Source organism: Schistocerca cancellata, unplaced genomic scaffold, assembly GCF_023864275.1.
Source record: "Schistocerca cancellata isolate TAMUIC-IGC-003103 unplaced genomic scaffold, iqSchCanc2.1 HiC_scaffold_1148, whole genome shotgun sequence".
Lineage (NCBI taxonomy): Eukaryota > Metazoa > Arthropoda > Insecta > Orthoptera > Acrididae > Schistocerca > Schistocerca cancellata.
In genome coordinates this window covers 4992985-5007902 of record NW_026047147.1, presented here as the reverse complement: position 1 = coordinate 5007902, position 14918 = coordinate 4992985, and the positions used below count along the sequence as shown (strand labels likewise).

General features: G+C 44.7%; 1 protein-coding gene across 1 annotated transcript in view; it reads right to left on the bottom strand.

The window, feature by feature from the left end:
• Nucleotides 1-14918, bottom strand: part of LOC126159858 (uncharacterized) — a 48456-nt gene that overhangs the window by 13880 nt on the left and 19658 nt on the right. The window contains exons 3-4 of the mRNA XM_049916668.1: nt 11078-11253; nt 1751-1959 (exon numbers count right to left, since the gene is read on the bottom strand). Coding sequence (XP_049772625.1) covers nt 1751-1959; nt 11078-11253 — 385 coding nt within the window. The remainder of the gene's footprint in view (nt 1-1750; nt 1960-11077; nt 11254-14918) is intronic.

Here is a 14918-nt window from a genome sequence, read left to right as displayed (position 1 = left end):
CAGACAAATGGCTAGTTGTCCACAACTCTGAAAGCTCTTGTCGCTGCTCATTCTTTAATGTCTTGTCGCTACTTGTGAGGAATAGAAACATCAACTTCAGCTCACACGTTTGTTCTCGGTATCCATTACAGCTTCAGTCATACTTATAGACTTGCTGCCGAGTGCATCTGAGTCTAGAAACAGATGGGGTAAGAGTCTGCTTGTTTAGTAACTTGCTAAAAATACGTATTTCCGTTTATGTGCCACTATTATTCTTATGAGTGTCTGCAGTAAGTTATCGGCTGCAGCCGAAATTTTGTTAAGGCCGTTCTTTGCAGTATTACAGTCCCTGGTTCTAATATACGCATATTCTTATGATAACTTACTTCTTTAACTGTTGTAACCCTTTTCGACCACCTTAGTTTCTTAATTAGTCGGTTTACTACCAGTTAAAACCCTGCAAGTTCGATTGCCTGAAGCGGTCAAGAGTGACAACGGCAGGCATAAATAATGTTTCCGCTGAGAGAGCACAAGCCCACTGTCCTCCCTTCCTCTCATTTAAATGGAATTACTCCCTGCCGAACAAGAAGCTATCAGACAGTTACAAAGAAAGAAATGAACGATTACAGCACGTTTCATGTCTGGTGCACCGAGTAAGAGATGAAGTCCAGCAACGGGAATAAAATAATAAATTTAAAGAATATAGCGATTCGAACAAATAGAGTTGTTTAGCAGACAGGTGCGATAGCTGAAAATGCAGTGTTTCCTCAGTCCTACTACAGTTCATAGTATTAACACTTCTAAGGATAATATTAACTGTGTATTCCGTACAATTAACTGTTCAGTTACAAATCCAAATATTATTCGTCAAAGAAAATTAGTAAATACGAACAGTATCATGCCAGGATCATAGATGAGAAATGTAGAACACTATACCAGTTACAGTATTGACAAAACATTAACTTGTCTGTAGACGTTAAGTTGCAGAAACCATTCGCCATTTTTAAAACAAGCCTTAGACTAGGTCTGAAAAAAACTACATGTACAGAATTTTAGAGTGTTTATAGAAGATAAAAAGGAACACTTTTTTATATGAGGCACGTGTCGCACACGTATGAAGGTCTTATCTGCACTGGCGTTCAGAGACGGTGTTCAAAGTGCTGTGGGATGGGCCCTGTTTTAGAGGTGCTGCGGGCCTCCTACGGGAGGGAGACGAGTTGTTCAGTGTACCAGGCACTGGCAGACACCCCAGGTGAGGTGGTCGCCTGTTAGGCTGAGGCTGCAAACATTATTTGAGAGACACCCACTTGTTTCGAGTGTGTTGCACAATCATTAGCACCCAGCTGCCACTTGAGTAACGTCTCCAAAACATCACACAGCCTCTGTACATCGCTGGCGTCGAAACCTTCATGGGCCACGAGCAGGTGGAGGGTACACCTATGACCTTTGTGTCACATAAACTTTGTTATTTTTAATCTACTCTAAACGCTCCAAAATTTTGTGTACGTGGTCTTTTTTTAGTCCTTCCATAATGAAGAAGTCAATAATACATCGAAATGAAGTAGTTAGCTTGTCATAGATCCAGACGGAGAGTTGCCGAGGAATCTAAAAACTGACTTTGGAATGAGCACCAGAGATCATACGTGGCGTGCAAAATCACGCAAGAGCTAAAACTACATATTCAGAAGGATATTTGAATCTCATTCCTCGAACAACTGAACAGTTGTCAGCGCATAACCGTGAAGTGGCCGGGCCCCAGTATTAAACTTACCTACAATCTTGAAATCATCTTCGTATAATGAATCGATGTACTCAGCTGTAGTGGACCAGTAGACACGATGGAGGGCGTACAGTTCGTCAGCGAGGCTGAACATTTGCGACGCCTCTGGCTGCCGCTCCTTGCACAGCGCACTGAAGTCGTCGTCAGAGGAGAGGCTCCACGGCTGATAGCGCAGCAGGCGTTCACTCAACAGCGGCCGCCTGTAGCACACCAAGTGCGAGGTTAAAAGTTAAAAAGCTAGCGTGTATAGTTTATGCAAGAACGTACAAGTATTCAGAACGGATTTCCACTCAGCAGTGGATTAGAAACTTCCTGGCAGATGAGTACTGTGTGCCAGACTGGGACACAAACCTGGAACTTTTTCATTCTTTAAAGGGTGCATTGTAACACAGCAAACAATCGCAAATCCATTGGTCTTTTTAGCATTTTAGTGCATCGAGATTTCATCTTTAGATTTCAGAGCACTTGAGTGAGACACCGATTGTAACTATTTCTTGGAGGTCGTCCACTCCGTTCTGTGCTGCTATATCGTTTTAAGTGGTTTCAGGCACACCAAACAGCAGAGCTGCAGCGCTTCCCGCAGAATACCTCTTTTCTTTAAAGAAGAATTTCGTATGCATTGCAAGAGAGCGAACATGTGATATTTATGTTAAGGATATGAATGACTTGTTCAAATTTGTTATAGATGATTTTAGACGCTGACATGTAGACATATCTGTCATGAGCTGAAGGAAAATCTTCCACATTACCACTTGAAAATGGCTCAAAAGGCCGAAACTGCAATTGTAAAACAATTTTTATAATCAATGGCGAATATGACGTCCTTAAAAAAAAAGACATAGAGCTAGCCAGGCACGAACCGAGAGCCGCCGTCACAGCCTTGCGAGGTGCATTCAAGTTCTAAGGCCTCCGACTTTTTTTCTAATTAACTACTAACCCGAAATCGATGAAACTGGCGTTACTTCTCGACGTAATCGCCCTGCAGACGTACACATTTTTCACAACGCTGACACCATGATTCCATGGCAGCGGCGAAGGCTTCTTTAGGAGTCTGCTTTGACCACTGGAAAATCGCTGAGGCAATAGCAGCACGGCTGGTGAATGTGCGGCCACGGAGAGTGTCTTTCAATGTTGGAAAAAGCCAAAAGTCACTAGGAGCCAGGTCAGGTGAGTAGGGAGCATGAGGAATCACTTCAAAGTTGTTATCACGAAGAAACTGTTGCGTAACGTTAGCTCGATGTGCGGGTGCGTTGTCTTGGTGAAACAGCACACGCGCAGCCCTTCCCGGACGTTTTTGTTGCAGTGCAGGAAGGAATTTGTTCTTCAAAACATTTTCGTAGGATGCACCTATTACCGTAGTGCCCTTTGGAACGCAATGGGTAAGGATTACGCCCTCGCTGTCCCAGAACATGGACACCATCATTTTTTCAGCACTGGCGGTTACCCGGAATTTTTTTGGTGGAGGTGAATCCGTGTGCTTCCATTGAGCTGACTGGCTCTTTGTTTCTGGATTGAAAAATGGCATCCACGTCTCACCCATTGTCACAACCGACGAAAAGAAAGTCCCATTCGTGCGGTCGTTGCGCGTCAACATTGCTTGACAACATGCCACACGGGCAGCTGTGTGGTCGTCCGTCAGCATTCGTGGCACCCACCTGGATGACACTTTTCGCATTTTCAGGTCGTCATGCAGGATTGTGTTCGCAGAACCCACAGAAATGCCAACTCTGGAGGCGATCTGTTCAACAGTCATTCGGCGATCCCCCAAATCAATTCTCTCCACTTTCTCGATCGTGTCGTCAGACCGCCTTGTGCCAGCCCGAGGTTGTTTCAGTTTGTTGTCACACGATGTTCTGTCTTCATCAAACTGTCGCATCCACGAACGCACTTTCGACACATCAATAACTCCATCACCACATGTCTCCTTCAACTGTCGATGAATTTCAATTGGTTTCACACCACGCAGATTCAGAAAACGAATGATTGCACGCTGTTCAAGTACGGAAAACGTCGCCATTTTTAGTATTTAAAACAGTTCTCATTCTCGCCGCTGGTGGTAAAATTCTATCTGCCGTACGGTGCTGCCATCTCTGGGACGTATTGACAATGAACGCGGCCTCATTTTAAAACAATTCGCATGTTTCTATCACTTTCCAGTCCGGAGAAAAAAAATCGGAGGCCTTAGAACTTGAATGCACCTCGTACTTCCGCCAGTAGCTCAGCCGCTGCCTTCCAGCCGTCACAGAAGCTCCCCTGCACGGCTGGCGGGACCAGCGCTCCCGGAAGGATGGGCACTGCAGTGACCAGAGGCCTCGGGAGTTGCTTCCTGGGCGAATCCTCACTCTGCAGTGGAGAGTGCAGTCACTTGAAACGTCGGGGATCCGACCTGCCAAGGAGTTTCGTATCTGCATAGGTGATGTGACATCTGCGAAAATTTTCCGTAAAGACTGTATGACAGCTGAAAGCAGAACTCCCACAGGTAGATGAGTTCAATGGACAAACGTGAGCGTACCGTCAAGCAGGTCCACTTACTCAGTCCCTATCAGCTAATCCAACGGCTAAGGACAGCGTGATACGATGACTTAAACTATTTCAAATCCGTCTTTGCAAATACCAAACATGCGTTTTTATTTCACAATAGGTCTTTCGTTTTACTCATTATACCCTTATCAGTTGTGGCATTTTTATAATGTTTCTGCTTACATCCGGCTGTGTGTATCCCACTATCTGACACTGCTATGCTTGACGTGCAGAAGTACATGTCTCCTGACGTAAAACTTGACAAAATGACGCTTCACTATTGCATAAAAATGTTTGTTTACTTGGCTCTGAAGCATTCGCTCGGTCTCGCTTCGTGATTGGTTGGTGCAGGTCTCTCGTTTGGCAGTGGAAATTATCATACAGAAATTGTTGGCCGTAAAACGTTGTCCTAAGATCAGTGTTGCGTACATCGATTCGATGCATCTGTGTCAGGTACATGTTGTGATGAGAATGGAGCCCTCAGAATCGGGTATGAGACAATTTTTTCCTGATTAATCTACGACTGCATTCCCTATAGCCCATTAACGATGGAAAGTTTCCATACTGACAGATACAATGCAGAACAATCAGTACTCCCTCTACTTCTTCTAGTATGGTCCTTGGTTATCACTGTTACTTGACGACGACGTAGTCAATTAAAGCATGAAGCTGCATGATAATGAGTTCCGTGTGATGTCTGGGTCTCCAGTTTGACCGTAAAGCAGTCCCTCCCATCAGACATGTGGTGCCATGGTGCTAAGGCTGGCAAATCATTTCCACGCTACGTACACCAGCACGCTGTTCTGCTTGGAGCTACAGTACCACACCTACTCCACTGACAAGCTGGGACTCAGAATCCGTGCCGTGATGAAAATCATCATTTCTACGCCCCAGATGGAGGATGTACGTGCACACTGACAATGATCTGAATAATCATTATACGGAGATTTGGTTGGGGAAGAATTTCGGGAAAGGGCTATTTTTAACGTAATGGAGCCGTTCATTCCATAAGGCAGCGAAAGAACGGATTTAAATGCAAAAAAGGAAGTGGACAAACAATATGCACTGAAACAAGCTGTAAAGAAAATTTCGAAACTTCTGGACAGTTGCGAATGTACTATACAGCTATAATGATACAATACGGACTGCCATATTCAGTTTAGGAGCAAGTGCGTTGCAACACTAAGTGGCAAATCAACAGAGGACGCAATAAATACTCGCCACATGGAGCTGGAGTGTCGACAAGCGGGGCAGACCGCTGCCACGGACAGCAATCGTCGACAATTAGGGTACAGAGGCAGGGTCTGTGTGCTATAGGCGGCTTTGGCCTGTAGTGCTGGAGCCATTACTGAAGGTATCATGCGAGTCCAGTAATGAAGTGGGTTGGAGGAATTTAGAAATGACCGACTGTAAATGGCGATACGTGAACTACAGAAGAGACACGAAATGGGGCGCTGCCTGGACTAGGAGGGCGGTACCTAAGCTGCACCACTGCCGCTGGAGCTCTGTGACCCCTCATGCGTCTTAGGTTATCGCCTTTGTACTGACATCCAACAGAAGGTAAACACGCTGGGTCGTATGAATAAACAAGACGACGTTCTCTGGAGAAGATTCTCCGAGCAAAAGGACATTCTCTGAGAAAGCTCTTACGAGCAAAACATTCGAAGCCATAATCTGTGACGAGAGGGTTCCTTTTCCTCACTACCTCTGTTCCCTGCTGAGTTCTCGGTGTGTGTGGTCTGCCGTGTCCGGCACAGAAAGCACGCGCAGTGTCACGTGTCATTCAGCTCGCTCAAACGGGCGACATGTCTGGAACCGGCACCAGTGTGTTCAGGCAGAGTTGCACTGCGTTTCATTTTGTTTATTTTATGTGCGGCAACAAATTATTAAGACAACTACGTACAGCTTACGAAAATGCATTTTCTTGAGATGTTACCGAATTTACAACATGGGGAAAACTTTTCAGTTATAGAAGTTAGGCGAACATTATGCGAACGATATCTTAAGATTACATGACTTTTTATCTACTCCAAGCCGGAACTCTGTCAGAGTTCTCTAACACGAGATAATTTTGGTTACCATGGTGAACAGCTGGAAGTGTCAGTTGTTTGGTGTAGGCCTACACCGAAGTTTTCTCGTACGTTAGTCTGAAATCTTAGGTCCACTAAAAAGTAGCAAGAACGTTTTAATTTTAACTTCTTTTGAAGGTCGTCCCCTCTTCTTTGGTGATTTTCTGGAGGGAAGTTCACCAGGCAAGTAATTGTGAAACCCATATAAACTTCTACAGTGTCTCTGTTCAGCATTTTGTTGGGCTACATATATCTTTCATTGCCTTCGAAGCAGCATGAATTCTGCCATTACTGTCAAAAAGTATGTAAAACTTAATCTTAACAGAACTTACTCAGCTCAAAGAATGCTAAAGAGATCGTTTCAGTGTTTTCCGATAGTGAGAAGCTCCTCTAGTTTTATTCATACGTAATCGGAGATCATTCTTTGTCTTAAGCAACATCCCTCACCTTTTTACTCACGTTGAGCATGTTCTCGGGTGCAGTATATTCTCTGACTCGTTTTACTCATGTCAATCTCAAAACGTCCTCTCAAACTTTCCATTACGAAGTATATCCTAGGTTTTATTGACACGCCCCACTATACTTCGCCAGCACCTCAGCTCTCACCTGGACTCTCCCAGTGGTGCTTCGCCTATCATCTCCAACCCTTCCTCGTCGTCTTCACTGCTTCACCACTCACAGAGAGCCGTAGTCTGGCAGCTCCTCCGCCACTGCCTCCGTCAAATGCTCCACCACCGTCGCCGCCACCTGCGCCACAGTCGACTTCCTCTCCAGCAGCGTCGCTGCCTCTGTCGCCAACACCGTCGCCAGCCCCAAACCGCGGCCCGCCCCATCGCCCACACCACTGCCGGAGCCAGAAGTTCCAACCACATCCACCACCACTGTAGCATCGTCACCGCCGTCATAAACTCCTGTCAATGCCCTTATCTACACGCAACTGGGGCCACCTATTACACCACAACCCTCATTCATGCAGTCATAAGACCAAACAAATGAAATATAATAGATAAAACCTCACGATTCCAAATGAAATCAAGCCAAAAGTGTTTTCACTAAATTTACGAACATGAAACCAATAATTCCTCTCAACTATCGTCCTTTGTATCTACATCTACATACATAATCCGCAAGCCACCGTGCGGTGCGTGGCGGAGGGTACTAGTCGTTTCCTTTCCTGTTCCGCTCGCTGACAGAGCGAGGGACTGACGCCTGTCTATATGCCTCCTTAGGATCCGTAATTCCCCGTATCTTGTCTTCGTGGTCCCTACCAGAAATGTATGCTGGCGTCATTAGGATCGTTCTGCAGCCAGGTTCTCTACACTTTCTCAGTTGTTTTCTTCGAAATGAGTGTCTTCTTCCCTGCTGAGCTCCAGAAGCATATACGTAACACTTGCATGCTGATCGAACCTCCGGTAAGAAATCTACCTGCTCCCCCTAAATTGTTTCGATGCCTTCTTTCAATCCAACCTGGTGCAGATCCCAAGCACTCGAGCAATGCTGAACAAGAAGTCGCTCTGGCGTCCTATACGGGGTCTCCCTCACACACGAACCACAGTTTCACAAAACTCTCCCAATAAACCGATGTCGACCGTTCCCCTTCCCTACCAGAATCCTCACACGTTTCATCTCGCTTCGCAACATTACGCCCAGATATTTAAACGAAGTGACTGTGGACACTTCGAACTGAGATATGTTCAAGGATTCTGCAGCAAACAAGTGTTAGGGATATTGGTCTGCAATTTTGTGGGTCCGTTCTTTTACCTTTCTTATACACTAGAGCCACTTGCACTTTTTTCCACTCGCTTCGTTCTTAGCGCTGATCGCAAGATTCGCGGTAAATGCAAGCTAAGTAAGGGGCCAGTGCCGCACACTACTCTGTGTAAAACCAAACTGGCATTCCACCCAGGCATTGCCACTTATTTATTTTCAGCTGTTTCAGCTGCTCCTCTACGCCAGCGGTACTCATTACTATGATTTCCATACGGGACTCTGTGCGACGGTCAAACGACGGCACGTTTGTACCATTCTCCTGCGGGAACGATTTCTTAAACGAGGAATTTTTAACTTCGGCTCTCCTTTTGGAATATTCTACCGCCAAAGCAGAATGGTCAACGTGTGACTGAATATAAGCGTTGGATCCGCTTAACGATTATGCAGAGGACCAAAACTTTTTCCGGTTCTCCGGTGGTAGCTGTTCTATGCTTCGCGCACAGATCTTTTCACAGATGCACGAACTACAAATCTTGCTGTCCTCATTTGCGCGTTCTCTTTTGAACCGAGAATGTAACAGCCTTTCGTTCCTCAGCATTTTCCGAATTTTGTTATTAAAGCACGATGAGTCTTTTCCGCCCTTGATCCACTTAGTAGGCGCATACTTTTCCCGATCACGATTTACAATCTCTTTAAACTTTAGCCATAATTCCTCTATGGCCATAATTCTGGAATTAAATGATTGTATTTTATTGTCTAAGTGAGACGCTGACAACTGCATATGAACTCTCCTAGCGTTCTCGACTGATTTACTGACTTTCGTAACCATAGTCGCTATGATAACATCATGATCACTAATCCCCATCTCTATGCTGACGCCATCGATAAGGTCCTGCCTGTTTGTGCTGGCTGCCGAACTAGGTGCTCAACACGGTTTTCGGAAAACGTGTTCAAAAGTCCTTCACAAGACCGTCTGTCTGCACGACCTACAGTGAATCCATAGACGTCCCAGTCTGTACTCGGTAGGTTAAGGTCACCGCCAGCTAGTGTCACGTGATCTGCTTTGAATGGCTCCACATCTGTCCCAGCGGAGTCAGGTGGGTGGTAAAAACATCCAACAACTGATATGGTTTCACCTAGTCCTGTTTTGTGCTACCACGTAACTTCACTATTGCACTCAAATTCAACCTCAGTAAAGAGAATATTTTTTGTCAACTGCAATGAACACTTCCCCTCCTACGGCGTCGAATATGTCTTTCCGATAAACATTCCAAGACTCGCTAAATATCTCAGAGTTTTTTCACTTTGGGTCTTAGCCAGCTCTCAATTCAAGAATAATTTGGGGCTGAGAACGTTCATGGAGGAGAGTAAATTTGGGAACTATATTACAAATACTTCGACAGTTGACTGATAAAAGTTTCAGAGTCGAACTAACTTTACTCTGAAAGCTATCTGATTTCCCTAAATGTGTACCAACTGGCGAGTGTTCATGAGAGTACCTCAAACTACTGGCTAGCCTGAAACCCCCCATGTACTCTCCACAAGTACTCTGCTATCCGATTAGCTGCTTCCTTTGTGTGCTGCACTCCTGTCTTGAAATCACTGTTACCTTCATTCCCACTGCCTGACACAATATCGATAGTTTTATTCCGACACACTATCTGCATGTGTCCGTATACAGTGAACCAGTAACCCACTCACAGTTCTGATGACAGATGTGGAGTAGCAAACCAAAAATCCCCACACAATAAATATTGTGGAGTAACAATACCGTTCCTCAAAAATAGCTCCAGTTGGCTACAAATCATGTTTAATCATCCTGCATCATACTTTATCCTGAGTGTGTATTTTACCACTCTGACCGTGATCTGTGCTACTGCCTGTCTCTGTCATCATCCTATAGCACATAATTTCGTTCCTCACACTAACCACTGCCTCTCCACAGCTGTTTACCCACATCAATTATCATGATGAACTTAACTGTGGATGTCGGTTGATCACCTTCGTTTCAAAAGACCCAGTCCATTTCCCAGACACACTCATCCCAAAGTGGTTCCCCTACCGACATCTTCAGATATAACTGCAGAAGTCTTTCATCTAATTGGTACCAATCACGACTGAGTCTAATTGTCCATCCTAATCCACGTCTTCCACCTCCATAGCTATCCCACAATAAGCCACCTACAATAATCCAACAACACCGCCACAAGACCTGGGGTGCCTGCTGGGAGCTTGCCCATTCCCACATAGGAAGCCACCTGGTCACCCTCCATAGTGCCAACATATCTCCTACACTACACCATTCCACGGCCCCATATGTCAACCACTCGAGAGACTATTCCGCTTTCCTCCCGCTCGCAACCTCCAGTATTTACGCTCTATGCTACGGACTGATTTAAACACAACAAACACAGGACAAAATATAAGAACGATGGCCATCCGCTTCCTGCCCTCATCGCTGCTTGGATTTTTCCTCCATCTATTGAGATGAACATGACTTGTGGCCTCTTTTCCTCACCGACTGGATGCCAGTATCTGGACTAGAGTCGCTACTGCATGGTATTACCGTAATTTCTCCCGAAGTGTTTTTTTTCTTTTGTCCCGAATAAGACGAGGACACGCTCACTTTTCGTGTCAGGTTCCACATCATTGTTTCCACAAATTATGAAAACTTCGGAAGTATCTGTAACCATCAATACTTTCTCTAGTAAATGCAGTAACATCGTTTTTTGTGTCAGTTCTCTCCGCTGGTCTGTTACGTAATACGTGGCACATTTAAGACACAATGCGAATCAAAAAATCGAAGGCTAAACGGAGTCAAAAACCTTTGTAAATCACGAAGTTTCTGTAACCAAGTCCTTCACTACTGTCTATTAGTGCTAGTTCTTTAGTCCATTTTGAATTAAATGATCCCTGTGTTTTCTATAACTTTAATGAATACTTCCATGGATAAAAGTGAGATATACTCCAATAAACCATAGTGAGTACGACAGACATTTGAGTGTACACTGGTTTATACCTGAGTATCAAGTGCCCTGGCCTGTCCTTGTCTTCTTCCACCTCGTAGTGCTCCACCTGTTTGCTGGCTAATTGCATGTCATGTACCCATCCGGTTAATTTCGTGCGCAGCATGTCTTTCACACGTTTCATGTCCTTAATCCAACCGTGGAGTTGCTGATCACCTGCGTTGTTACCCTGAGACACACAGAAAATAGTTCAAATTACTTTCATAACATCCACAAGCAGCAGCCTGTCTTAGTATACAGTTACATGTAGCACTATTACATGACACTGAAATTAGTGCCAGCGCATAAGTGTAGTACATTCAGTTTTGTACAGGCATAAAAACATTACTGCACAGCAGATGCCTAGTGGGGTTTTATTAAATAAATACATTTCTCAAACTGTGACATCAGATAAGAGAGGTGCAGATATTTCTTGGTAGTTGACATTACAGACGTCTGAATGTACGAATGTATACTCCCGTGACGATGTATCCAACTGAAATGTTCTGGAGCTGCCAGCAGCGTCGAGTTCCTACGTGTAAAGCCACATGGCGTGGCTGGAACTCTGAGGAGATTGTATTCAAACTTTTGAACGATTTTCGAAAATAGAATGGCCACACTGTTGACAAATCCGTCAAAATCTTACTCGTTGCCAACGCTGTGAGAAACCTGAACACATGTTATGACCTTCTACAAACGCAACGATAGACATCAGCCGCTCCATATCTGACACATTGTCTGAGTTAATTGTGCACACACGAAATGTCTGTTTGACTCAAAATTTTGTAGCGTTTGTCTGTTGCCTGGCTGATCGCTTCTGCCGAAAATTTGCGTTTGTTGCTCGTCATCTAACACGATGTCGTCTGTATCTGAACACGTCTCGAATATTGCAGATTTGAAGGAATGTATTGACTGTCCGAGTGTTAAGATCATTTTTTCTGGACCATTTTCGGGTACGAAGTTCACATTTATGTCACATATTAAGGTCTATGCTCCTTTGGCGTTGTACAAATTGTAGGCTTCTAAGTCAATGCAGTAAAGATATGGCCATTTAATTACACATTTTCATACTTGAAAAATCACTCACAAAAATCTATAAGGTGCTCCCTGTTGATTTACAATCATGACATTTTGGAAGAAGCCAGATTTCACAGTGCAAATAAAGGAAAAAATCTTAAAACCCATAATTGGTAACTGTATAACTCTAGAAAAAACTTTTCGTATTATTTTTTATCAGTGTGTCTATTTGTCTGTGCATCTGTTGGGAATATTTTTCTCTGGACCAGTATCATGTTCAAATTATGTCACATACAAAGGTATATGGACCCTTGGCGGCGTAAAAATTGTAAGCTTATAACTGACTCCAGTCAACAGATATGGCTCTTTATGTATCGTGTTTTGATAATCGAAAACTCACTCATCGAAACCTATAGGGTGCCCTCCATTGACTTGGAATCATGAGATTTGGCAACAACTAAGTTTTCCGGTACAAGTAAAGCAAAAAATGTGAAACTTGTTAACCTCTGTTTTCCTTTCTTCTATCTACCCTAGCATCACACAGTATGTTGTTCTGGAAGGTGAGTGCTCACCACAGACGTGGGTGCCGTCGGGAGAGTCTGAGGGAAGTGGGACAGAACTGCTCTTGTTCTCTGTATTGAGATAGGGAAAGAGCATATTTATTGTGTTAAGGACATACACAGCATACACCACCTAAGAACAATGTAGTTCATAGTAATTCTTCAAAGCAACGACTGTCAGTCTGAATGCCTGCAGTTCTTCACATTTGCAAAGATCTCGGGTGTCCGTTGTGCTCTCGAACAGTAGCATCTGATAAACAGTGTACACACCTGACCACCAAACGGACCTACTGTACACAGCTAGGCTCGTAGCACTCAAGTATCGCAGTGGCGCATTAACCTGTGCCGCAAGCACACCACTGACCCTGCTGTCAGCTGTCCATTGCATCAGATAGCTTGTGTCGTGTTCATGGTGAGGTGTGTTGCTGTATACAGTGCTCAAGGAGTAATCAAAGATGAAATGTGCAAGCACTGCGACGAACGGATTTTGAGCCCTATGTCTGCTTGTGTCAATCCAGTATCGTTCACAGCGCTGTACTGTCCAACTTCATACTGTTTGTATTGTTTGTGGATGAGGCCTCATTCATCCGTGATGTTTTCAAAAGCCAAACAGGCAGATCTAGAATGAGGACAACACCCACGCCACCCATATCGGAGGCCAACAGCAAAGATTCTCAGTCAAGGTATTTTAGGGCATTATCCAAGATCATTCCACTTTGATGTTAATGTTCGCAAGCACCAAGCACCTGAAGAATACTCACACTCATTGTAGGACTGGAAAGGGGGGGTCCTCTCTGATGGCCATTGCGATCGCTGGATCTTACAACCCTAGACCTCATTCTCTGAGGTTATGTACAAAACACCTGTAGATACAGCTGAACACCTGCTTGCCAGGGTCCAAGCTGCCCGCCTCCTGGTACAACATTGTTGCTCAAGGGCGAGGCCTCCACGACGAGTGCGGCCGCTTCGTGTTTAAAGATGATTAAAGGTGCGGCTGTTGTCACACGCATCGACTCAGTCTGTGTTTCGACAAGTTCCTACACAGTTGTCACTTCTGCCCAGCTGCTCAGAACAATGAAGTGTGACATGTCTTGGAAGACAGTAGCGTGATTGACTCGATTCCACTATCGCAGTAGCAGCCACGATACAGGAGTGACCTGTGAGGATATGCTGACATCACTCCGAAACTGTGATCACAGAGAGAGCGTCATGCAGTCAAAGGTCGTGAGATGGTGGTATGAATGTGGGATATTTTCAAGAACACTGCCATGCTGAAATTGAAATCATTCAACTGTATGTCAGTCAGACACCTTAAGCAAGTGCATGGTGCTGGAGAGAAAAATGGATTTACTTGTGTTGCAGATATGTGCAAATATTATTTTCTTAATAAAATTTTTGTACTTGTTTAGATACTCCCGAGCTCATTTTTTACAGTTCTTTTGTCAGCTATGTTTATTTACCAGGTGACATCTACTCTCTTTTGGGAGAACTGTCGAGATGATTTCCCAAGTTTCCACAATGTGTCTCTCAAAACGTAGCCGATCAGCAGCTACTTGCAGCCAGCATATTCCATTTCGCGCATTTCTGTCACAGCACAATCCCACTCGTTTAATATGTGGAAGTTCTTTTCTTACGAGAAATAAACCCGTTTGTACTGCCTTGCGTCCACGCTTGGTAAGTAATGAGAGCAGTTGCAAGTTGAGAGGAGCATGTTCAAATGTGTACCAACACGCTGGGCACTGTCGCACTGCGCTATGTGTAAGTAATGTTAGTGGGGAGAGGAGAAGCGTGATGGATTGCGACTTGAATTGCTGATCAGCGCACGCTGCGTGGCTGAAGGGTTTTGTAAACAGCCCTGCGGAGGGCGACCCGAGTCTCTCTCCCTCTCTCCGACTGCCAGCCAGCCCTGATATCGGAGTCAAGCGTTCGTGCGGTATCCGTGACGACGATGGTGACTGCAGTCATGGCCACGCACGTTGGATAACAATGATGACGCCGCACTGTTGTCACTGTTTACGGACGACGGTGTGATGTCATTCATCATGGTCACCTTGGCTGAGGATGAAAGCAACTATACATATTTTATACAGTGTTTTTGTTTATACACTACTGGCCATTAAAATTGCCACACCACGAAGATGACGTGCTACAGACGCGAAATGTAACCGACAGGAAGAAGATGCTGTGATATGCAAATGATTAGCTTTTCAGAGCATTCACACAATGTTGGCGCCGGTGGCGACACCTACAACGTGCTGACATGAGGAAAGTTTCCAAC